Raw genomic sequence first — 25,243 nt, 5'->3', positions numbered from 1 at the left:
CCATGTATTTTCCATTTTCCCCACCTAACTTGTCCTCATGTTTTGGGTAAATCCTCGCTCCATAGCTCAGCCCTGAAAGCTGCCTTCCGAACCCACGCCCAGGACCAGCATTGGAAAAATTAGCCCCTTTCTGTACTGCACTAGTTCTAGAATGGACACCCAGTGAGTGTTCTGTCAGCCCAACTGATGCTAGAAATGGAAATGGCTCTGCAGCAGGGGAGGGCAGGATCCACATGGAGTGGTCAAAGTCTGATTTCCCTGGATTCGAATCTGGGCAGCACCCTTGGTCAATATTGATTTAAGCATTGCTAGAAACGCGAGATCTTCGTGGTAATGTGGGTCTCCTCTGCCACAGAACTAGTTTGAAAGCCAGAGTCTATATACAGTAGTTTCTGCAAGCTTGATCTGTGGTTTTTCCGTGCCTGTGCATCCTAATCCTTGTCCAAGGCTGATAATCTCCAAAGGCACAACCTGGTCCCACAACTGCACAGCCCCAGGAGGAGCAAGACCCTCATATGCCATGAAAACACTGATGCTGGTGGTTCTGCCTCCTAGAACCACATGGCAGATTCTTCCCCAGAATAGCCACTTCTGCCCTCTGAACTCAGAGCCCAAAGGCACAGTGCCTGGGACACCTGATACCATCCCACAAATGGCAGGAGCCCACAGCAGCAATGCCATGGCCACTTAACAGGAGCTTCCCTTGCCCTTCCCAGCCTCCTTGGCAAAAGGGCAGAGCCTTTCTTGCAGGACTCAGGCCGCCACTAGAAAGTCTACTTGAGTTTAACATCACAGAGCAACATGGGTCCTAACGCCCTCCCTCAGTAATAGGCAAACCAGCTAAATATTAACTGCAAAAGGTTTATTCTTGAGGACATCAGTGGATCAACAGATATTATACCTATTTAAGAATTGTTATGTGATAAGTAGTTCTGACATTTGGAATCACGTTAATGTTTTACATACTCAAAATCAAATCACATCAAATCAATAAGGATGAGAGAAAAATTAGAACGCAGAGAAATAAGTTAGCCTGACTGTATTTCAGGCAAGGAACGTAACCACGCTGAAGGTGGGAAAGAAACTCACCAGAATAACTGGTTCTTTGACTATGTGCTCTCAGTCTAATGACAAAAATAAGTACAAATATTAAATTCTAGATACAAAGGTTGTTTTTGACAACTAGATTCGATTCTGAATCTACTTTCTATGAATTGTAGGGTTGAGCAAATAAGTAAATATATATGGGAGTTAAGTTTCTCAACGGTTGAAGAAGGGAATTACAACAAAAGAAAGAGGAATGAACAGAAGAATGAACCCTGGGTGATGGACTGGAATGAGAAGTATCAGTTTGAATTTGTGGTTTTTAATATAGATAGAAAAATATAGAGCTGGATGTGTGTGTGTGTGTGTGTGTGTGTGTGTGTGTGTGTGTGTGCGCGCGCGCGCGTGTATTCCTTCTCTCTGTCCACCTGAAGGCTCTATAAGCAGAAACACCCCAGTAGCAATGAACATACCTAGCACCCAGATCTTGGTCTTTAAATACCATTCCTCACTTTCTTTTTTTTTAATTTAAAAAATTTTTTTTATTTTTTAAAAAAATATTTATTTATTTTTGAGAGACCACAAGTCAGGGAGGGGTGGAGGGAAGGTGACAGAGGATCCTAATTGGGCTCTGCATTGACAGAGCAAGCCCAATGTGGGGCTCAAACTCACAAACCACGACATCATGACCTGAGACAAAGTCGAATGCTTAACTGACTGAGCCCCTCAGGTGCCCCCCATTCCTTGCTTTAAGTAACCAAGACTCTTTGGAGAAATGGTTGATTCAAGGCTAGGAAAGAGAAAGTACAAAATGAGCCTGGAATATTTTGTGCCAGAAAGCAAGAAAGCGATTAAAAAGAAAGGATATGTTAAAAGGACATAGGAACTAGCCTGAAGGGAACTGGCCAACTCGGGAATAATTTGAGCATCAAAATAATAACAGCAGGAGAATATTTATGTAATAAAATAAGAATCTGAGTCCATGCAGATGTAAATAAATGAATAAATTAAAATATGAGGAAGAAGGGAAAGTCCTTCATTACAGTAGAAGACTGGCATCTGTAGAAGGAGTGATGGCATTAGAAATGTCACCATTTTGTAATCATGACAGTGACAACTGATTCTGTCAAGAATCATCCATGACTTGGGTGCCTGGGTGGCTCAGTCAGTTAAATGTCTGACTCTTGATTTCAGCTCCGGTCATGATCTCACGGTTTGTGAGATCAAGCCCTGCTTCCAGCTCTATGTTGACAGCACAGAGCCTGCTTGGGATTCTCTCTCTCTCCCACTCTCTGCCCCTCTCCCACTCATACATGCATGTGCATGCTCTCTCTCTCCCAAAATAAAGAAATAAACTTTAAAAAAAAAGAGAATCACCCATGGATACCGATGCCAGTCGGTAAAAGACTAATGAGGAACAGGATATTTCCACAGTCTCAAAGTATCCCCAACAAATTGTTTATTAATTACAAAAGGAAAATCAGTAACTTTAGAGTGGATTAACTTAGCAGACACCACTTTAAATAAGTAACCAAAGTGAACATCACCAAAAATGAGACGAACAGAAGTCCTGTACATCTTAGAGAGGAACACAACTATCACTCTAGAACATTCCTGCCAAAAATACAAAACCTATATCCTATTGTGAGGGGTCATGTCTCAAAGTGAGAGATGTTCTACAAAATAACTGACTTGTGTTCTTCAAAAAATGTCAAGGTCATGAAAGACCAAGAAAGTCTAAGTAACAGTTCTAGATTAAAGAATAGTATGGGTGCCTGGGTAGCTCAGTTGGTTGAGCATTCGGCTCTTGATTTGGGCTCAGGTCATGATCTCAGTTTGTGAGTTTGAGCCCCACGTCAGTCTCTGCACTGACAGTGTGGAGCCTGCTTGGGATTCTCTCTCTCTCCCACTCTTTCTGCCCCTCCTCACCTTCTCTCAAAATAAATAAACTTAATAAAAAAAATTATTTTAAAAAAAGGTAGAGACGTGGCAACTATGTGCAATGTGTAATCCTGGACTGGACTCTGGGCCAGGGAAGAAATGTTATAGGATATTAGGGGGATAACTGGCAAAACTGGAATGCTGGAATGTGGAATGATGGATTAGATAATAGGATTACCAATATTACATTTCCTGATCTTGATAAATATACTGTGGTTAGGCAAAAGAAAATTCTTGTTCTTAGGAAACACACACTGAAGAATTCATGGATAGAGGTACCTGGTGTATACAAATTACTCGCAAATGGTTTAGGGGAAAATATAGAATATAATATATATTAGAATATGTAGACATATATATATGTATGTATACATATATATAAATGGAATAGAAACAGAGGGCATACTAATGATAAAGCAAAAGGACAAAATGTTAACAACTGGTGAAATCTGAGTCAAGAGTATATAAGCATTCTTTGTGCTATTGCAACTTTCTATGACTATGAAATTTTATCAAAATGTTAAAGTTTAAAAATAAATAAATAGTAAGTTCAACAAAAGCTATATTTATACAAGGAGCCCAGATACTTATAAAAAAAAAATAGCTTGTATATTCTTGTGCCCAACATGAAACAGATTTTTACTACATGTGAGTTAGCTGAATGAATGAATGAATGAATGAATAAATGTGCTTTAGAAAGTAACATTAGACACCTCTTTCAAAATGGCAGATAAAGCATTGCTGTGCCTTCCAAATTACCATGAAAATGACAGAAAAGATGTGTTGTGTTTTTTTTTTTAAGTGTAAAACTATACTTATAACTAGAAGGGGAAAAGAAACAAGTGCCAGCAGCAGATTAGACATTTGAGGAAATTCTACAGATGGGCTTAGAGGGGTAAGAAGAAGCAAAAGAAGGAGAAGCAGGGCAGCTGAGAGAAAGGCTGCCTTCCAAAGCACCTGAGAAGCTCCAAGTGCAGAGCTGGCCATCCCTGGGCATGGACACAGACAGGGCAATCACTGGCCATGACTTTATCTTGAAGTCTTTGTCGTGTGTATGGAAGTAGCATGTGTATGGCACTTACAACATTGAAGACAGGGTTGGTAAAGGGCCTAGGTACTTGCCAAGTTCCTGCATTTTACATTGACGTGGTACAGTCTTAACTCTAAATAAACCGTGAAAAGTTTGATTTGTACACTTAATCCCTAGAACAGCCGTTCTCAAACTTTTTGGTCTCAAGGCCCCTTTACATTCTTAAAAATTATCAAGGACTCCAGAGAGAGCTTTTTGTTTAGGTGTATTATATCTATCAACATTTACCATATTAGAAACTTACAGGAAGATATTTTTAAATATTTATTAATCATTTCAATATAACAGTAATAATAAGCTCACTATCTGTTAAAATAAATTACCTACTCTCATGAAAAATAACTACTTTCCAAAACAAAAAAGTTTAACAAAAAGAGGCCTTGTTATACATTTTGCCTATCATCTTAATGTCTGGTCTGACACAACACAGCTGGATTGTCATATCTACTTCTGCGTTCAATCTGTTGGAAAATGTTTTTGAAATACATGCAAACAATTTGGCCTCCCACAGTTCTATACTTAGACAAGGAAAGAGTAATTAGTACCACTGATCCCTACGTGAAAAAAATTACCGTCCCCCAGAAGAAAAGAGAATTACAAAACAGAGTGACATACTATATAAGAAACAGCTGTAGCCACACAGGGCCAGGAGAATGAAAGGAAACTTGAAAGAAATGAAGACCCTGTTGCTCAGAGGCAGCAAAGCTTTAATAACTTAATATCGTGTTTTCTTCTCCATGAGTCCAAGAATATCACTTGGTTATCCAGTTAAACATACACACACCCCTCACTATTGTAAATGCCATTCTAAATGTTTTTAATGTTTACTTATTTTTGAGAGAGACACAGAGAGAGAGAGAGAGAGAGAGAGAGAGAGTGCACAAGCCGGGAAGGGGCAAAGAGAGGGAAACAGAGGCTGGGTCTGCACTGACAGCAGTGAGTCCCACGGGCGAGGGTGGGGGAGGGGGGACAAACTCACAAAATGTGAAATCATGACCTGAGCTGAAGTCGGGCACTTAACCAACTGAGCCACCCAGTTGCCCCGTAAATGCCATTTCTAGGTTTAAAATTTTTATAACCAACTATAGTAAATGTGGAAATGTTCATTATAATTACAGGAAGAAATATATAAATTTTATAAACCTTGACAATGTAAAAATAATAATCCAACTAACAAAAAATTAGAAAGGAAATGGGGTAAAGGGATGGAAGAATAAATGTTCCAATGCCTTCTTTTTGTTAGATCAGGAAGCAATAAGTAAATGATTAATAAATTGATAACTTGGGGCGCCTGGGTGGCTCAGTCGGTTAAGTGTCTGACTTCGGCTCAGGTCATGATCTCATGGCTCATGAGTTTGAGCCCTGCATCGGGCTCTGTGCTGACAGCTCAGAACCTGGAGCCTGCCTCAGATTCTGTGTCTCCTTCTCTCTCTACCACTCCCCCACTCATGCTCTGTCTCTTTCTCAAAAATAAACATTAAAAAAATTTTTTTAATAACCTGATAACTTGGTCAAGAAATTAAGGTATAAATATATTACTTAAAGGTACAATGATAACCACCATGGAAAATAAAAATGAGAAACCATAAGCATAAGCAGTGGATGCCTCTGGAAAGTGTGGGTGAAGGAAGAAGGGCAGAAGACTTTTAACTTTTTATATCATTCTCTATTGTTTGAATTGTTTTCTTATTACATGCATGCAGTACTTTTTTAAAAATGTTTACTTATTTATTTTGAGAGAGAGTGTGTGTGCACAAGTATAAAGAGGGAGAGAGAGAATCCCCAGCAGGTTCCTCACTGTCAGCACAGAGCCCAGCACAGGACTCAATCTCACAAACTGTGAGATCATGACTTGAGCAGAAATCAAGAGTCAGACGCTTAACCAACTGAGCCACCCAGGCACCCCTTGTTGTTCTTAAACAACAGTAAATCTCCTTTGCGGAAAGTGTCATACATAGTTCTTTACTTACACTTGACTGGATATTAAGGCTCTTTAGGGAACTGAGATATAGATGGATAGAGAAAATGTAGGGAGAAGAGTGAAAGAAAGAAATCTCATAATTGGCCTTCTATAGTCTAATCTGTTAGTTCATGGGGATTTAGTTAAATTTCTGATATTTAAAAAACTTTTTTTAATGTTTATTTATTTTTGAGAGAGAGAGAGAGCAGGGGAGGGCAGAGAGAGAGGGAGACCCAGAATCTGAAGCAGGCTCCAGGCTCTGAGCTGTCAGCACAGAGCCTGACGCAGGGCTCAAACTCACCAACCATAAGATTATGACCTGAGCCAGGTGGGTGCTTAACTGACTGAGCCACCCAGGTAAATTTCCTATACTTTATTTATGTTTATTTATTTTTGAGAGAGAGAGAAAGCATACACATGCACACGTGTGTGAGCGAGCAGGCGAGGGGCAGAGAGAGAGGGTGAGAGAGAGAGAATCCCAGGCAGGTTCCACACTGTCAGTACAGAGCCCCACGTGGGGCTCCATCTCATGAACAGTGAGCTCATGACCTGAGCCAAAATCAAGAATTGGACCCTTAACCACTGAGCCACCCAGGTTCCCCAGTAATCCTGTTTTTAACTCAACCTCATTTTTTGCAGCACCAAAAGATACCTGTGGTTTGAATCACATTTTATTTATTTATTCATATTTTTGTAATGTTTATTTAATTATTTTGAGAGAGAGCAGGGGAGGGGCAGAGAGAGAATCCAGAGCAGGTTCCAGACTGTCAGCATGGAACCCGACACAAGACTCAATCCCACGACCCTGGGATCATGACCTGAGCCAAAATCAAGAATCAGACAACGAATCCAGCCACCAAGGTGCCTCTGAGTCACATTTTAAATGTGTCAGATGGACAGGATACTTAGAGTGAAGTCTTTTGTAAAACTGATGTCTGTTCTTAAAATCTGTGTATCTTTTAAGAGAAATTATAATGTGGTTTTGCTATGTGTTGTTCTTTACTGTAACTGCCTAAAATAAAAAGTGAAGCTTACTCAAAATGAGACATGGCTTTCTGTTTTAGGTTAAATTTTACAGACACTGGGATTCACATTAGAGCAAATTTATCACCTGCACCAGACATAACTATTTTTGCCAGAGTGAGGGTTGCTAAGGCCACCGGTGCCTCCCGTTTATCAGAAAGCACCTAAGTCCTGTAACTGCTGACAGGGACTGTTTAGTAAAGAACATCACAGGTTTTTTTACACAGACCAGGGGTTTTTACACCACTATACTTTTCTCTTTATGCCTGTAAAGAAAAAAAACATGCACACACCAAAATAAGAACAAAAGAAATGAAAATAGGACCTTTCTCCTGAGAAATAGAAATGCCAAGCATTATTTTCTTGGAAATGCATCAGAGACTATATAGGTGCCACCTCTGAAGAATTTCGTCAAACTATTCTAAAGCATACCACCATAGTCCTTTGATTAGGTATTAAATCCATAATCACCATAGTCCTTTGATTAGGTATTAAAACTCAGAAAGAAAAAAATTAAGAATTAGTTTCAGTTACACTCGGTAATGACTGAGGAGCAGAAAGAGATATTGAATTATACTCGGGTATGTATATTTCTTTAAATCTTACTACAATTATTTAATACTGTTCTGTGAATGTAGAAGTATCTGGTGTTTCAACTGTTATCCTGAAGAGATCTATTTTGGTTAGAGAAAGGATAAAATTAATGGAAAAATATCCACCCCATAGGAAGTCACGATGTTCAATCAGGCCACACCAGGGAGTAAGCACCACCTAGTGGCACCTTACTCAAATTACAAGAATAGTATTTCAGAGTTAGTAGGATTCTCCTTACAAGCCCCAGCCTATTAAAAGATGACAAGGACTGTGTTTTTTCCATATCTGGCCATGAATAAAATGTACCCTAAGGAAGTAAGAAGTTTTAAAGTCTCCTAGTCTTTCCATTCACAGCTAGGCAGAACGTAGGAATCATCTTTTTCCTTTCCTATATCTTATGACATTATAACATCTTAAAAATCTTGCTGACCGAGGAAAGATTGACCCTCCCAGGGCTGACCAATTCTTAGAGATAGCAGAGGGCTGGCCAGGAGCATGCCTTTCCTATGCAAACCAACCAACTCTGAGTCTGTCTCCCGAATCACCCCTTTTTATCTAACCTTCATACACCAAGTGAATATTTCCCCTGGCCTAACCCACCCCAGGGCCAGGCACTAGGCAACTAGAGAACACCCCATAGCCCAAAGCCCACCAGAAGTATTTCAACTAGCCAATCCTAAACTGCCTTGCCCTGATTTTCCCATGAAAAAGGCTGTGGTCCAGGCTCTCCCCTAGCTCCTGCTTTTGCCTCCTAGCCAAAGCCTGATGCTTCCCCTGTGGCCATGCATGGCATGGGATCCTCACCTCCTTCTTTTGGGAAATGAAAATAGTAAAATTTCAATGTTATTGACCTCTTCATGTCATCACTCAATCCCCTCCATAAATGAAGATTCTGTGGGTACAAATGAGACAGGATTGTACTTAATTCATTTCAGTGAAGAATCACTTCCATCACAGTCTCTAGGGAACCTTCATTCATAAAATGTCTCCATTCCCCTTTGTACAAATATGCAGCTTTTTTGGCTCAAATGTCATTTTGGGGGTTGACCTTCTAGGCTAAGTAGCAAACAGAGCTATAAAATGGAAAGAGAGAGCAACAAAGAGGAGAGAGCAGGAAGGGTGACAGTGCCCACATGAAAGCCTCAGACTCAACACTGAGAACCAGTTCTGTCCCTTCTTCTCTCCCAGATTCCAGAACTGTGAGCCTCTTTTCTTCTGCCATCTCCAAAAGTTCATTCTGTCCGGGTACCTTTGGTGGCTTGGCAGTGAAGCTACCAGCTGAAGCTTCAAGGCTTCATGTGCATGGAGTCCCTTCCAAAGATTATACCTAATTTTGTATTTGTGATTCGTATCTTAAGACAATGTCTAAAATCAGACAAGCTTCATGCTCTACAAAAACTGGGAGGGCAAGAGGGGTCATGGCTCCAAGGACCCCCGAGACCCCTGATGTGAGCCCTTCTCTTCTGCCGAACTATTTGGGGCCTCAGTTTCTTTATCCGTAAAAGGAGGGGCAAACAGAGCAGTTTTGTCTTAAGTTCCCTTTTCCTTTCTCCTTAGTTATATTCATTTCTCTACATACTAACAAAGCAATACCCTAGAACCTCACATGTGTCTCCCAAGGCTCACTCTGAATATTGGTGTTTTAAAGATTCCAAAACAGGCCTGGTAAACACATGGCAAAAACACAAGCCAGTTCTTCACTGTACACTGGCTGATGGGGGCACAGAAAACCAAAGCAAAGCTTTTGCAATGAAGCCTGACACCAATGCTCAAAATTATACTATAACCTAAAGACAGGATGCATCACGCTAAATCCAGAGCTGTGGTACGGGTTAGCACTTGTGGTTCTAGCCTATCTCTGCCACTCGTTGCACATGTCTTCTGACAAGTCATTCAACACCTTTGGCCTTGTTTCTTGACATGCTGAGGAAGGGGACTGGGCCAGCGGTCTCTGAGAACCCCTCTGCCTCTTAAAATGTTTGCTTCTATCTGCCTCTCTTGTTGGTGCTACCTCATTGCTCTCCAGTGTCCCACAATATGACCACACTCTCTTTTTTACCCTTACCATCCTAAGCTAACCTGGGTACGCCACTGAATTGAGGCAGAGAAAACAGGGAGAGAGCACAGGATGAGAGGATAGAGAAAGGAAAGGGAGGGCAAGGAAGTCAAGCAATGCTGGGTGGGGCATGTTCAGGGTCAGACACGGCTCACCCCCCGGAAGTCAACCTGGAAACACCTCCTCCTACACATAGGCCAGATGCCATGGCTCTACCAGGGCACCTACTTCCTGGGTCTTCATCAGGCTCTTTTCCAGGGTGATAAGCTCAGGTCAGCCAGACTTTAGCAACCAGATTTCCTAAAGAAGGGTCCTCATAGACTATTCCTACAGGAGCCAAATCTCTTGGAAGAAAGCTAGATGGGGAGGAAAGAACACAAGTCACTCATACAAGCTAATCTGCAGCGTTTGGTTACTTGTTTGCATCCCATAGCGTAACACAGGTCCCCTTTAAGTTTCTCTGGAGACCATCTAATGCTGGGAGAAGGAAGACAAGAACCTCAGATTCATTGGAGGCATTCCTTATTCCATAGCAGTTAAGGGATTTCAGTTTTAACATCTCCAGCAATAGCTATTACTGGAGATCCTGGCAATAATATGCACTCAATAAATCCACGGTAAGCTGAGCTCAATATTCTCACTATTCCCGATGCTAAAAGCTTTTGATCCTGCTGGACTTCAGACCTCACTGAGCATGTCTATTTGCTATCTCTCCCTGTCTCAGGCCACCTGCTTTCTCCTGCCAGCTTAATCTTCCTGACCTATCATGTCCACCACAGTCCTCTCTGTCCAGGGACTGGCAGAGACAAGCATAGAATATATGGTTTTTAGCCTTCCATTCTCCTCCCTCTGGCTCCAGCTGTTCCTTAACTTCCCAAGCCCATGTTTCACAAACAGTGTACTCTACTGGGTTTCAGTGTGAAATCTGCTTCATCCAGTCACTGAACACACACTGTATTTAGTGCTCACCATGTGACGGGCTCTGGGCCAGATCTTTCCACATATGGCATAAAAGCCTTGAAAATCAGGTACTCCCACCCCATCTCACAGTTGTGGAAGCAGACTTGGAGCCCTGAATAACTTGCCCAAAGGTCCAGCACAACCAGTGACAAAGTCAGAATTTAGAACCCAGCTTCTCAGGTTCAAGTCATGTTAGTGAAGCACCTGAGGACAGAGGTTGCCAGAACAAGACCTGTACCTGCCAGAGATTCAGTAGGTTCCCAAACTATGCACCCATACACACATACTCACACACAATCTCAAGCCACTCCACACCCATCTGGGTCTAGAAAGTGTCCCATCTTCCTCAGCTCACCCAGCCCACCCAGCCGGCTATCCTGGACAATGCCCCACATTCTGGTTTCAGCCACTGGAATAATTCTGGATTTGGGATTCAAGTCTTTGCTGTGCTGAGTTCTGCATTAATTCCCCAACTGAACCTTCTGATTACTTATTATCACTACATTCTGGAACAAATACATACTCCTCACCCTAGTTTTATTATTAGCCAACATTCACTGGCTGCTCACTATTGAACCAAGCACTACACTAAATATTTACATGAATTATCTCTTTTAATCTTTGTAACTCTCTTTATTGTAGCCATTTTATAGGCGAGGAAACAGAGACTTAGCTAAGTAACTTGTCCAAGGTCACAAATCACAAAGTATTAGTCAGTACTTGAATCCAGGCAGCCCATGTATGCTTGAACGCCATACTATTAACCTGGTCTACAGCTTCAGGTCCCAGCTGGTCCACTTACTACTGACCAACACACAAACACACACACACACACACACACACACACACACTCACTCACACACACAGCTATACCACCTGGTCTTGAGATAATTAAAGTAAAACTAAGAGTCCACTAATTCACCTCTCCACCTAACTCACAAGCATCCCCACTGTGGCCAAATATCCTAAGAGCTACTTTCTAGTCACAATGACCAAGAGAAGAGCAGATCTGAACTGAAGGATTTGGCACAGGATGCTGCCTTCTTATTCCTCTGTCCTTCAAACTCCAAAGCTCCTAGCAGAATTCCTGACTACCAAGGCTGGAGTGAAGGTAGAAAAAGGTTCATAGGAAACTTGGAGGGCCAGCCACTCCCAGAGTTCAGCTTCACATGTTAGCTACCCAACCGGCTACCTGCTCTCCACACAGGCCTCTGGTTTGCCATCTGAGTGGCTCTGTTTCACCGCTAGGGCAAGAGGCAAAGAGAAGAAAGGCCTCGGCAATAAGCACGCTTGGGTTCTAGGTACCTCTGTTTTTCTCATCTGTCAAACCAAAATAATCATATTTCTTCCAGAATGTGTTATGAAGATTAAATTAAGTAAGTAATAATAAGCACCTACCAATCGGTAGTATCATTTTCCTACCTGTTCAGCCTGGGATGTGTTACCTGGCTTCACCATATATGTTCTGCCACCAATACTTCGACACCTAATGCAGATGGCAGCTCCCTCAATCTCTAGTGAGCTCAGTTCAGTTAAGTAGAACCAGCACTAACTGAACATTTTCTATATGCTAAACACTAATGACAGGTATTGAGGATGCAACAATGAATCAGGGGTTCACAACCATAAGGGAGATAGGAAAGGAACAGCTTGTTTCAATGCTACACAGTAAGTGCAGTGATAGAGCATGTGCCTGGAGCAGAGTCAGATCATGGAAGGCTTTGGGGGCCAAGAGTTTGAGCTGAATTCTGAAGGCAGTAAGAAGCCATTGAAAGGCTTTTAGCAAAGCAGTCGAATGTATAGATTTCTGCTGTAGAAAGGAGCAATGTGGAGAAAGAGGTTAGGAGAGTATGAATAATCCAATTCAGAAATGGTGCTCAGGACAAGACAGTGCAACGGAGACAGAGAAAAAGGATGAATTTCAAGCATCAAGTGAACACCAAAGGCCTTGACACTGAACACTGTCCAGTCCCTCAATATTTGAAGATTGAGGGAGAGGGAGATGGAGAGAGGGAATACAAAGCCCTTTGTATCTACCACATTTTTAAAAGCAACTCTTTTGGGGCACCTGGGTGGCTCAGTTGGTTGAGCATCCAACTTCGGCTCAGGTTATGATCTCGTGGTTTGTGAGTTCAAGCCCCGCATCAGGCTTGGTGCTGAGAGTTCAGGGCCTGAAGCCTGCTGCAGATTCTGTGTCTCCCTCTCTCTCTGTCCCCTCCCCCTCTCCCTCTCTCTCCCTCTCTCTCTCTTTCTCTCTCTCCCAAAAAGTAAATAAGCATTAAAATATTATAAATAAGTAAATAAAAATAAAAAGAACTCTCTCTTGGTGCACTTATGACAATTTAATTTGCATTGTGGGCATCTACTGCTTGTTTATTTGATCAACCAACTAACATTCATCATCCACTTAAATGCCAGGCACTGTCTCAGGTACTTGGAGGGTTCCAGTGACAAGTCAGTTAAGAGAGAAGTATCAGCAAAGACCACCAAAGGGGAAAGACACAAGCACAGAGCCTGGGGAATGGTGAGTTTTGGCTGGCATGTGGGGCACAAAGAAGATTCAAGGGACCAGGCTTGAAACTCCAGCAGGATCAGCCTGTGCAGGACCTAAGCTAAGGAGTTTGAGCTCTGAGTGGTGGACACATGGAGCCACTGAAGGTTTTTAACAGGGGAGAGAGGGGTACAGGTGAGCTTCAACAGATCCTTCTCACAAAGATGAATCAAGAATATCTTGTCTCTTTTCTTGGAATCCCTGTGGACAAGAGCCTCATATTTTTCGTGTAGGCATCTTTCTCATGCCCAACATGGCAGCCATTATTTCAGAAGTGGTCCACTAATACATGTGAAGTGTGTTAACACTCACGTATAGTCTTACATAGTTAAAGAAAACACATGAGAAGCTGGTCAAGCTAAATAAATGTGAAGACCCCTGACAAATCAAGGTCTCTCTAATGGTCCTCGGCCACACCAAGAGCATGGCCACAGGCCTTTCCATCCAGGAAAGAACAGCTCTGGGCAGGCATTCTGCAGAGTCTCCAGTCTCTCACTTCTCAGCAGCATGAAAACTGGCAGAGTTGAATGTCAGGAGCTAAGTATGAGGGTGTGGGGTACAGCCCTGGACCTGCCAGGGGGAGAGGAGCAGTACCCTGTGCTGAGTACTCACCATCTGTCAGCCACCATGCTGCATTTTTCACATGTACCCATGAACCTGAAGAGGGGGTAACTGGCCAGTTTGGATTCCCCCACCAACTTACAACACCTCCTGCCTCATCTGCCCTTTGTCTCAAGACCCCCAGGTTCTAGAGCCTGCTCTCTTGCTATTGTTTGAGGGCTTGAGTTGATCCTCTCCCTTCATGGCAGGCTTATTCCCCGCACCCCATTATAATGCCAGAACCCCTCCTGCCCTTCTCTACAAAGCATGAGAGAAATCCGAGGGATGGTGAAAACTTCAAGGTTGAGTGATCATTAAACAGCAAGACCACTGCAGGCAGTTTCCTGATTAACACCTAAGCATGGCTTTTTATTTTTTAAAGGAATTAACTGTATTTCTGCAGAGAACTCCTTCAGTTCCATAGCTATGTTGAATATTTACTACAACTAATGATCAACAGGGAAAGAAAAAAAAAAAAAAAAAAAAAAGACCTGCAGACATCAGGAAATCCAGAAATCCATTTGGCTTCAGCATATATGAGTTTTTCAGAAATAAATTTACCTTCTTGCACGGGTTTGATTCCAAAGTAAAAGGAGTTCATATTACCTGAGTCCTCACTCTGTTCATGGAAAACCTCCATGGGGCAAGAAGGAATGCTCAGGATTCAAAACCCACTACAAATAATACCAAAGAAGATTTTCTGCACACAGATGATTAAGCGTTGGCTTAATATTTTCTTGATTAAGTGAGAATACCAAAATAAACTTCTGAGATAATTACTTTTAAAATAGTCTACCATAAAGTTTCCATTCAGCTTCTTGTCTGGGTGCCCTTGGTGGATCTCAGACCCCCCCCCCCACGGCACAAGCCTACCTGTTGGGCTGCCTCATGGAAGAGTTCCTGCACTTGAGACATCTGGGCTGTTCTCCTGGAAATGGGGTCCTGGTGGTCTGGGTGGGGAGACCCCTCTGGAAGGTAAACACCATCTTTGGTCAGGCTGGCTCTTCTTCCCTCCATCCATAGGATCCATCCTTCCTGCATACACCACACACAGCCCTGACCAAGGAAGGGACCTTGTTCTACCTCATCTGGAAACACCCCTTTCCTCTCTTTGGTACCCAAATCTATTCCACACATCTTTCAGAACCTCCCTGTGCTCACACCTTGCTGTCCTGGAGCCACACTTGCCCCCAGAGCTTTCTTCCCTGAGCTCCTTCAGTATGGGGGTCAGAGCCAGCTGCCAGTTTACCCAGCCCCAGAGGACAGTCTGACACTCCCCTGTCATCCTTGTGAACCCCTCTGTCCACAGCAAAGGCAGCACTGGCTCCCTAGAACTGGTTGCAGGTAGTGAGTGAATACAGATTGGTCCATGGGCGGAGGGAGACAGAGGAGTTTAGGTGGTTCTTTGAAGGTCCCCTCTGGAGCAGGGCCAGAAAGGGTAGGGGAGTGGAGACAGCAGGTAAGCAAAAGAGGACTGAGCATCATTATAAGAGCTTGGTTCTCTTCAGACGGGCAGTCTTCCCCTTGGTACCGGAACCAGCTTTCCCTGGAGCAGGGACTTTGCGCCCTGCCTGTTCGCCCCCTTTCCCTACCACGGGGATGGGACAGAGACAGGGCTCACGACATTTTGGAAGGAGAAAAGGGAGAATGAGAGGGGGGTATGGGGGCAGAGTTTGTCATGTGAGAAGAACACGATCAATGACAGCAGCCAGAGAAGGCGAGAAGGGAAAGCGCCCCGAGTATTCCAAGAAAAGAGCTGGGAGCTGGGGGCCGGGAGACTGCGAGGATTTGGCGGGCTGCGGAGACGAGCTGGGTGTGAGGGAGACCCCAGAAAGGTCCCCTCGGCTCTCGGCCCCGCTGCCAACGCACAGCCAGGCGAGTCTGGAGCGAGGCGCGCTGGGCCTGGCTTGACCCCCGCCTCTCGGGCCCTCGGTCTGCGGGAAAGGACCCACAGGTTTCCGGAGAGACGCTCCGGGTCCGCAGCCCTGGCTCCCGCGCGTCTGTCAGCATCCCCACTTCTGCGAATCCCAGATGGAGCAGCCCACACCCGCCTCTCGATCCTGGGGAGAACCCACCATTCCTCTCCTGGGCGCGGGGCAGGCACGCGCGCGTCCGAGTGTCCGCGTGCAAACGCTCAGGTGCACACGCGCGTCCCGTGACGCGGGGGCGGGACGGGGATTACCTGAGCAGGTGGCAACGCCGGGTTCCCTTACTACCGGACAGAGCTCCTCCGAGGAGAGGAGTCGTCCCCGAGACCACCCTGTGCACTCCCCACCCACCAGCCCCGTCCACCCTCACCTGCCGCAGGGTCAGCGAGCTCTAGCGCGGGGCCCGCCTTGTCCCCGCTCCCCTAGCCCCCGCCACGTGGCTGACCAGGTGTGCTCTGCGCCGGTCCCCCTGTCCAGCTGGAGAGGCGGGTCTAGTCCGGGCTCGGCCACCCCAGCCACGCCTTCATTCGGGAACCTCGGTGCCAGGTGGAGAGGGAGGGGCTGCTGAGATTTCCCCTCCCCAAGGGTGGGGCCCGCACACCTAGCGCCTCCCAGGAGGGCTCCGCTCTACGCGACAGAGCTGCCAGGCCTGGGAGGAGGGGACGGGAATCTGGAGCCCCGGCCGAATTACCGGGAGGGGAAGTGTGGACTCCGCTAGCTCTCAGACGTGACCGGACCAGCCACTGCCGCTGCAGCCCTCGGCCAATTCAGTGCCACCAGCTGAGGTGGCCAGCCCTGGGAAATAGGACGCGGCGCGATCCTACTCACTGCAGTTCTGAGAAATTGTCCAACCTTGCACACCAGAGTGAGAAAGGGCGGGGAGCCCGAGGGCCTACAACTCCCACACTGGCCCCGTGGCCCCCCTGGGCGGGTGCAGAAGCCTCTGGGCAGGAGAGGAGACTGCGCTCCAGATGTCCCCCCGTGCGGCTGGCTACCCCACCAGCTGACCCTCAACTCGAAGGAAGTGCAACTCTTTTGCCCTTCACCACCTTCAGCAAGACTGAGAACCGACTTCCCCAGGGAGTGAAATAAGATTTCCAGGACTCCAGCTTGCAGGGGAGGGGGAGGGGGGGAACTGAATTAACATACAGAGGATTAAATTATCTCCATTTCCAATCTGGCATATTTCCTAATCCTTAAATAACTTGCTAGGCTTCCATGTGGGCTTCTGAAAACAGGAGGGCAGCTGGGAGTACTTCCCACGCCCACATGAGCCTTTGTGTGAAAATCCCTAAAAATAGAGGTTGTTCTTTTAAAAACAAAAGGGAAGGCAAAACCATGGGAACACTGACAAGAGTCCCAACATCTCCTGCTCCAGTAAAGGCTTTTTTGGTATGGAAAGATACATAGCATAAAGTGTGCCGTTTTGATCATTTTTAAATGTACAATTCAGTGGCATTAATTACATTCACTATGTTGTGCAACCATCACTGCTCTTTTTTCATCACCCCAAACAGAAACTCTGCACCCATTAAGCAATAATTCTCCATCTCCCCCTTCCTCAGCCCATGGTCACCTCTAATCTACTTTTTGTCTCTATGAATTTGCTTCTTCAAGGTATTTCACATAAGCAGAATCAGACAATATTTGCCCTTCTGTGTCTGGCTTATTTCAGTTAGCATGTCCTCAAGGTTCATTCATGTTGTAGCGTGTGGTGGAACTTCATTCCCAGCAAAGAAGTTTTTAATTACCCATCTCTGCAAGAGGAAAGACTCCCAGAATAAATTACACATTAGCCGTCTGTAAACAATGGATAGATAGGTGGGCAGGATAACACTGTCGTTTTATTGGAATTGACTGTATATCCGTATACTACATCTACATGGCCAGTAGACTCATTTTTATTATTCAGTTTGGGGTCACACATGACACTTTTATTTTTTGCCTTAAAAATAAAAGGTTGGTTTCCTGTTTGCTATCATTTTCTGATGAGCCTCCCTCTAAGTGTCTGTGTGAATTTTGAACAATACACATTCACTTCCATTTCAGCCTGAGCTAAAAGCATTAGAAAAGGAAATCCACACTGCTGTTCATAACCACCTTTTTTGTTACTCATTACTTTCTAAATGAGAAGTTCCCTTCAAAGCTTATAAACATCTTCAAACCCAAGAACAAATGTTTGTTTATTTTCCTTATGTTAAAGCAAGAGAAACCTACCCATCTTGCTTAATGTAGATTTATCTTATAACAATGATATATTTTTTTAAAAACCCACATTTGCTATATTTAAAAACACTACCCTTGTATATCCTTTGAATAGAACAATTCCATTTTTAACATACTACCCTATCTGACCTAGTATAAGGATGTTAACTGCATCATTAATCTGTAATAGTTAAAAAAAATTAAAAGCAAAATATCCATTAACAGAAGATTATTAAATAAGTTATGGTACAGCCATGCTCTGGCAACCAGTATTGGAAAGAATTAGGTGTTTTTATATGTACTAACATGGAACTCTTCATCACATAATAAGTAAAAACACTGAGTTGCAGAATAATGTGTAATTATTTTTTATAATGCAATGTATACACATATGTAGTTTGTATGGAAAAACACATCAATCTGTTAATAGTGATTATCTCTAAGGAGTGGGATTGAGATAGTGGGAGAGGAAATCTACTCTGGTGTACAAATTCTGGATTTTTAATGTTTTTTTTTTTTTTTTATGATCAGCACATTACTTTTGGAGTCTAAAAACTAAATAAGAAAATTAGAAGACAATGTGGGGCAGATTGTATTTTCTGAAGATGGTTACACTAACGTATCCCATCTCTTATGGTCTTCTTGCAATATGACATTAATGTTCCTTCAAAAAGAGATGGGTCTATGTTCCCTATGCTTGAGCCTGAACAGACCTTTGTGAGTGCCTTAACCAACGGTAGGAATGGAAGAAATGACACTGCTTGACTTCCTAGGATAGAATATAAAAGCAGTAGGCAGTCCATCTGGCTTCCTTGCTCTCAGATTACTTGTGCTTGGAATTCAGCCACCATGTTGTGAGGAAGCCTGGGCCACATGCAGAGGACACAAGTGGGTGTTCCCACCTATAGCCAGCATCGACTGCCAGACATGTGAGATAAGCCTTCAAATGATTCCAGTCCCCAGCTTTAAGTTCTTCCAGCTGAGGCCCCAGACATTATAGTAAGGACAAGCTGTCTTGACTGTGCTGTGTGAATTCTTGACCACAAAAACCACGAGACACAATAAATTGTTGTTGTTTTAAGCCACAAAGTTGTGGGGGTACTTTGTTATTCAGCAATAGATAGTGAATACATAATGCATCCAGCCAAGGTAAAAAAAAAAAAAGGGGGGGGGATTTTTATTCATTTAATTGTTTGGACTTACTAGTATTGCAGCCCTGTTAAATAAAAAAAGTCATAATATTGTTTTTAAACTCACTTGTTTTCCACTCAGTAACAACTCCAGTTCAAGTTGAAGTTTGTAACATTGAAGTTGCAGTTCTGTGGGCCTTACCCCCACTTAGCCGCTGACGAAAGCTCCTTCACCTCTTTCCCTTCCAGTGATTGGTGCTAAGAATTGCCCTCTGTGTGAAGGCAGAAGAAATCATGTCTTGAGAAATGACCTCATTGGTCATAAAGTCTGAACTCTGAGGAAAGATCAGAGCTTGGAGACATTCAACCAAAACAGAAATGTAAAAACAGGTTGAAAACATTAAATCATGATGTAAATATGTATATATACAAAATTACCTCACAGCCTAGGCGCTGGAACCAGAGTCAGAAGGGTCACAAGAGGTGGGTCAGCTGGTCCTCTCCCTAGGCTGGACTTTACAGTCACCTGGGGGTGGTTTTACCCAGGTCTGGGGTGGAGTCTGGGCATCAGTATTTTCTCTTAATTTCTCAGGTGATTCTAAGATGCAGTCAAGGTTGAAACCCATGGAATTTCTAGCCCAGTAATTTTGGGGGCAGTTTTTGCCTCTCTCTTAAAATACTTAAGGGATAGAATATACCCTATCCACAGTGGTGTCTTACTCCAGTTATAACTTTCAATGACAAAGAGAAGTTGTGAAATATATTACTCAGGAAGCACAAGTAATTTACTATCCATCTCTTTCTTTGTAGCTGGTCATTGTGATACACCTCCCTGGGACATGCCTATTTAAAAAAAAAAAAATCACAAGACTTCTGTCTGTACACATTCAGAAAAGTTTGCTGGCTTTGAGGGTGGAGTTGGGATTTGAACGTACATCTGGTTCCAGTATTAGGCTCTCTCCTGTACACAAAACGGCCTCTCTAATCCAGGTGAAGAGATAAGACAGAAAAAGGTTGAGATGTGTTCCCAGAAGTCCCAGAGGCAAGAAGGACATTTGTTTGAAGGGCCGGCAGGCATTACTGGGAGTTGGAAGGGGCGACTCGAGAGCTGCAAACCGGACATAAATACAAACCCCTCACACAGGCTGAGATCTCCTAGTTCCCAGAGAGATGGGGGCAAGACCCCAGGAAGAAGAGTTTTGCTTTGCCTATCTGGGGTAGGGCTGAGTGGAGAGGGAGGGGCTGCCACTTCCCTGCTGTCAGGTGTCTCCAGCTCCTGTTGAGATCCTGTTTCTCCTCCAGGATCTATACTGTTTGTTGATTCTGGGAGTTTGCCCTCTGACAGGAGGAAGTCATTCTCCCTCTAGCAGCCACGTGGCATCTAGTTTGAGCCAGGACCTATTGGGACCAGAGAACACAGGAGATGCAGAGAGAAGCCTAATGAACCGGGTCCAGTTCATGAATGACAGTGGCAGCCTTAATGGACCGTGACAACAACACAATTAGCCTTCAGCACTTGCTTAAATACCCGATATGGAAGACCCATGGACAGATGAGAGAAGTCAGACCTGCATTTGGGTCCCAGTTCTTTCTTTCCACCATGCTCTTTCATGTGTCTGAGCCTTCATTTCTCATTTACAACATGGAGTTAATGATAAAGCCTGCCAAGCCTACATGACAGAGTTGTTATGAACATTCCAGAATTTTGATGAGGACTGAAATCCAGCTCTGTTTTCCAAATACACCATCTTTCCTCTCATTTTGAAACTCACAGGGGCAGTTTCGTGGTCCCACTGCTGCTATCCACCGGACCTCAAACTCCCAGGCAGTGTTTCTTCTGTTGCACCCATGAGCTCTTTGCACCCTCAGATGTGACTCACAGGGCCTGGCTGCTCTCTTTCAACCATATTCACCAGGTATCTGTTCCTCCCCAAGCACTGAGCCCAACACTGGCACACGATGAGGGACATGATGGCTCTGGACAGACAGGAAATCAGATTCTCACACTAATAATCAGATCATGACAAATAGCCATCTATGCTGAAAGCAACTGTATGGAGGGCAAGGAGTCTGTGGTTGGGTGGGGACGTGCAGAGGGGGAGGGTAGTTACCACCTAACGGAGATCAGGATAAGCTCTTCTGAGGAAGTGATGCTGGGGCTGAAATCAGGGTGGGGAGTTAATAGGTAGAGTGTAGAGAAAACAGTCTTTGTGGCAGAAGGGGCATGACCGAGTGTGAGAATCTGAGAGCAATTCGGAAGTGGAAGAGCAGAGGGTGAACTCACTGTGGGGAAGGCTGGGGCTGTAGGCAGTGGCGGTCACCAGGGCCAAGGCAAGGTGCTTAGTGTTTATTAAATAGCAACTGAGAAGCTTCTGAAGGGTTTTTGCATGGTTGTTACCTGTAGAAAGGACTGGAGGCCATCAAGAGATAATGGGTAGAAACTTGTAGGAGCCCAAGCAAGACTTGAAGGTGGCTTGGCCTGTGGTTATGATAAAGGGATGAAGGGTTCCAAGGGATTCGAGAAAGTCACAAGACCTGCCTACCATGAGTTGTCAATCTGATTGATCTGATCATAGAATATTTACTGAGTCACACCCAGCAGTAGGCATGTCCTCACACGTGGACATGGCCTTTGTTTGTTGGCTTCTTCCTTTTATTCCCATGCTACTGAGCAGGGGAAAGTGCTGGGACCATTTGTTCATTTATGGAATCCTAGCCTCCTGTTCTTCACTTGTTGTCATATATAGAGAAGCTCTCATTTCTCTGCAGCCAGAGAGTAGTAAGGAGCCTAGGGGGAAGTAAATGGCCCTAGAGACATGTAGTCCTGGCCACATCTTCTAGCCCATTTCTACACTAGGGTTTGGGAAACAGGTCCAACACATCAGATGCCATGTTTCTCACTAGCCACTGATGCTCGCATGTGTCTCCAGTGGGAATCTTGTTTAGAAGTTTGTGGCTGAGCGTAGACATCCAGTATTCTCAGGCTCCTTGATCAGAGCATCATCTTAGTACCATAAAAACTCCACCATCAGAGGTGCCTGGGTGGCTCAGTCGGTTAATCATCCGACTTCAGCTCAGGTCATGATCTCGCAGTCCATGAGTTCGAGCCCCGTGTCAGGCTCTGTGCTGACAGCTCAGAGCCTGGAGCCTTTTCCAGATTCTGTGTCTCCCTCTCTCTCTGCCCCTCCCCTGCTCCCACTCTCTCTCTCAAAAATATACATTAAAAAAAAAAAAAATGCACCACCATCATTTCTAATACCTTCACTGTTTGTGCCTTTTACCACATTTAAAACTCTTCATTCATTCATTCCTGCTTATGGGTAAGGCACTGTTCTATACTGTGAACAAAACACCACCAAGAATCTTTTCCTGATGAGCAATTAATTTTGAATTTTTCTGAAATATTACTAAAAACACTTAAGGTAAATAAATCTAACTTGCATGAAAGGCCAAACATCACATACCATCAAGCAGCTGTTCCCGTTTGGTGTATACTCACTATGGCACACACCATATAGTCACTAAGGAGGAAAACAAAGGAGATAGCAATAACTGGAGAGAAATGGTGAAAAATAAATGTAAGAGAAAAAGGTGAATGAGCAGGCCAGGCCCACCACACAGACCTGTGTCCCTTCCTCCTGCCTGGTGAAGCTGGCTGCAAAATTCCAACCTTACTGTTGGCTTTTTGCCTCATGGGCAGTCAGGTTCTTGTTCCTGATTAACCAATAGCTTGGAATGGAGTAGTTCAATATGTTCTTACTTTTGTAGGATATTTTTGCCTCTTTTTCCCCCCTGCAAGCTTACTTTTAAAAATTCACTGCAATATACATCATTCTCAAAAACGTTGCATCCCTTCCAGGGTCTCTGAAAATGGAATCTCTTCCACCCACCTCACTAACTAGCTTTTCCTTGCCAGTCAATAAAATCCAGACAAACCCACTCATACCTCCCAATTTTTTGAAAGAGGATATTGTCATCAAGTCAGGAATTTATCACATGCTCTGCTTTATAAGAAATGAAGCTTCCAACACTTGTCCAATTCTGCTCTAGCTCCCCTTTGTGCCACTTCTAAAATATGAACTAGGAAATGTTTAGTGCTTTATAGTTTACAAATCATCTCAAATGACTTGATATTGACAGCAATTCCGAAAGAACTTTTATTATCTCCTTACAGATAAAACATCGAGGCTCAGGAAGGGTAAGTGACATGAACAATGTTACACAGACAGACCAAGGGAGAACCACCACTTGTCTCTTTGATTCTCTCTTGCTCATTCTGCTTCTTAACCTGCCCATGCAGCTTGTAGAATCTCATGACCCTACACCCCTGCAGTCTCACAATACTCAAGAAGATCACATAAAGGTCATTTAAAGCTGTCCCTTGCAACACTGGTTATGCCACCTCTGAGCACCACCATCTGCTCTCAGATCGTGAGGGCCAATTCAGCAAACTGCACAGCACAACTTCTCTCAGTGCATGTTGCCAGCGAAGCCGAGAGTGGTTCTAAATGTGTTTGCTCAGTTGTATCCTCTTTCTGCCATTTCATTTTGTGCTCTAGCAATCAGTCTTAACTCTCATTATCAACACGACAACAGTTGTGGGACAGTGCTGGAATTCCCATAAAGAAACAAAGGAAAACTGTTATTCAGGAGGTTTAAAGGGTAAATTTCATAGTGGTCCAAACACCTTGAAGGAAACAGTCAAGGAAAGGAGAATGTAAGATAATTAGGGGTTAGTGGAAGTTATTTGACTTAAAGAGCATCATAAACATAATCATAGCTGGGAGTACTGACTCATGTGTGACTCAAATGATTTAAACTAGTATTAATACCACTCCATGAAGACTGTGCTCGAATGACTAATTAGCACCGGTTCAGTTAGCTCTCCTATTTCCAGGAAAGCATCCTCCAGCATCCATTTCCAACTCCCCACTAAGATATAGGTACCCCTCAGGTTCACGAATCCCTAGAGCACATTCATTTCCCACTCCTGTAACAGGTACATTCCTTCTGAACAAAGGCTAGTCTCATTTCCACAGTCCAGGTTTGAATTTTATCCGTGAGTTTGGTATTTTAATTAGGCAATATTTTTAACGTTATTTCCACTTTATTTGGCCTGTATATATTTTCTATCTTCTGCAACCAATTTATTAAAATTATGTTCTCTAGAAAACTGTCCTAAAGAAATCTACTACTTACCCATTTGATGAGGCCTGAGATATTTAGCTACACAGCACAGCATCCAATACATCTTATGCTTTAATAATCTAATGTACAGTACCACACCCTGCAACTACCACCACCTCAAAAACCTCTCAGATGCCCAAATAAAGATGTTAATAGACTTAACCATTTATGCGCATCTAGCACAATGCTTGTTCCTTAGCAGGCGATGGATCCTGAATATTAGGCCCCAGCAAGTAAGAATTCAAATCATTAGAAACCTAAGTACCATCACAGGTAATAATACATTTGTTTGGCTCCCTTGGCCACCTTAACACAAGCATGAATTTCAGAATCTTACTATGAACGGGAGCAGCTAGGGAAAATTAAGTTATGATTTTAAGAGTTCACCTGAATGCGTAAATATGCAAAAACTCAAAATGTTCTCCATTTTTCCATTCAGGTCCATTTCTAAACTTGGGTTTTTCCAGTAGTTTGAAAATCACTTTGAAAATGGTCATTCTCATTTATAGGATCACATTTCACATCCTAGCTCTTACACATATGCAACATCTGCATGGGTGTGTGCATGATGTTTTACTATAAATGTCCTTTTAAAGACATTTGAAAATGACAAGAGGAACTAAAATTTTACCTTCAGTGCACTTAAACTCTTCTGCTCCATTGACTATAAGCCATCAAATGGATATAGTTTATCCTAATACCTTTTCAGGCTGGGGGTGGGAGGGAAAGAGAGACAGGACAGCCAGCAGTCTGCAAAAAAGTAAACTTCTATCCAAACATAATCATAGAAATCTTCATACTCCTTTTGTGCATGACAAATTGTCAAGTAAGACTCTATGATAACATTAATTCAAGTGACTTCAATTTCATTTTTTCTTGTAATCTTCAGAAGGTAGAAGTGTCATGTAGAGTATATATCTCCCCACCCCTCTACCTACCATTTCTAACCATTCAAGAAAAACTGAGATCTAGGA

At 43.6% G+C, this 25,243-nt stretch overlaps 1 protein-coding gene across 5 annotated transcripts in view; it reads right to left on the bottom strand.

Annotated features, from left to right (window-relative positions):
• Positions 1-16,676, bottom strand: part of SLC12A8 (solute carrier family 12 member 8) — a 141,290-nt gene extending 124,614 nt beyond the window's left edge. The window contains exons 1-2 of one of the 5 annotated variants that reach the window (XM_086675176.1): positions 16,118-16,676; positions 14,693-14,787 (exon numbers count right to left, since the gene is read on the bottom strand). In XM_086675176.1, coding sequence (XP_086531302.1) covers positions 14,693-14,734 — 42 coding nt within the window. In that variant the 5' untranslated portion in view covers positions 14,735-14,787; positions 16,118-16,676. The remainder of the gene's footprint in view (positions 1-14,692; positions 14,788-16,117) is intronic. The other 4 variants (XM_086675177.1, XM_086675173.1, XM_086675174.1 and 1 more) reach the window with 4 other exon arrangements.
• Between the last annotated feature and the right edge of the window lie 8,567 nt (positions 16,677-25,243).

This window comes from Puma concolor, chromosome C2 (assembly GCF_028749965.1).
Source record: "Puma concolor isolate L17-30 chromosome C2, mPumCon1.1.hap2, whole genome shotgun sequence".
In the NCBI taxonomy this organism is placed as follows: Eukaryota; Metazoa; Chordata; class Mammalia; order Carnivora; family Felidae; genus Puma; species Puma concolor.
This window is presented reverse-complemented; position numbering and strand designations above follow the sequence as displayed.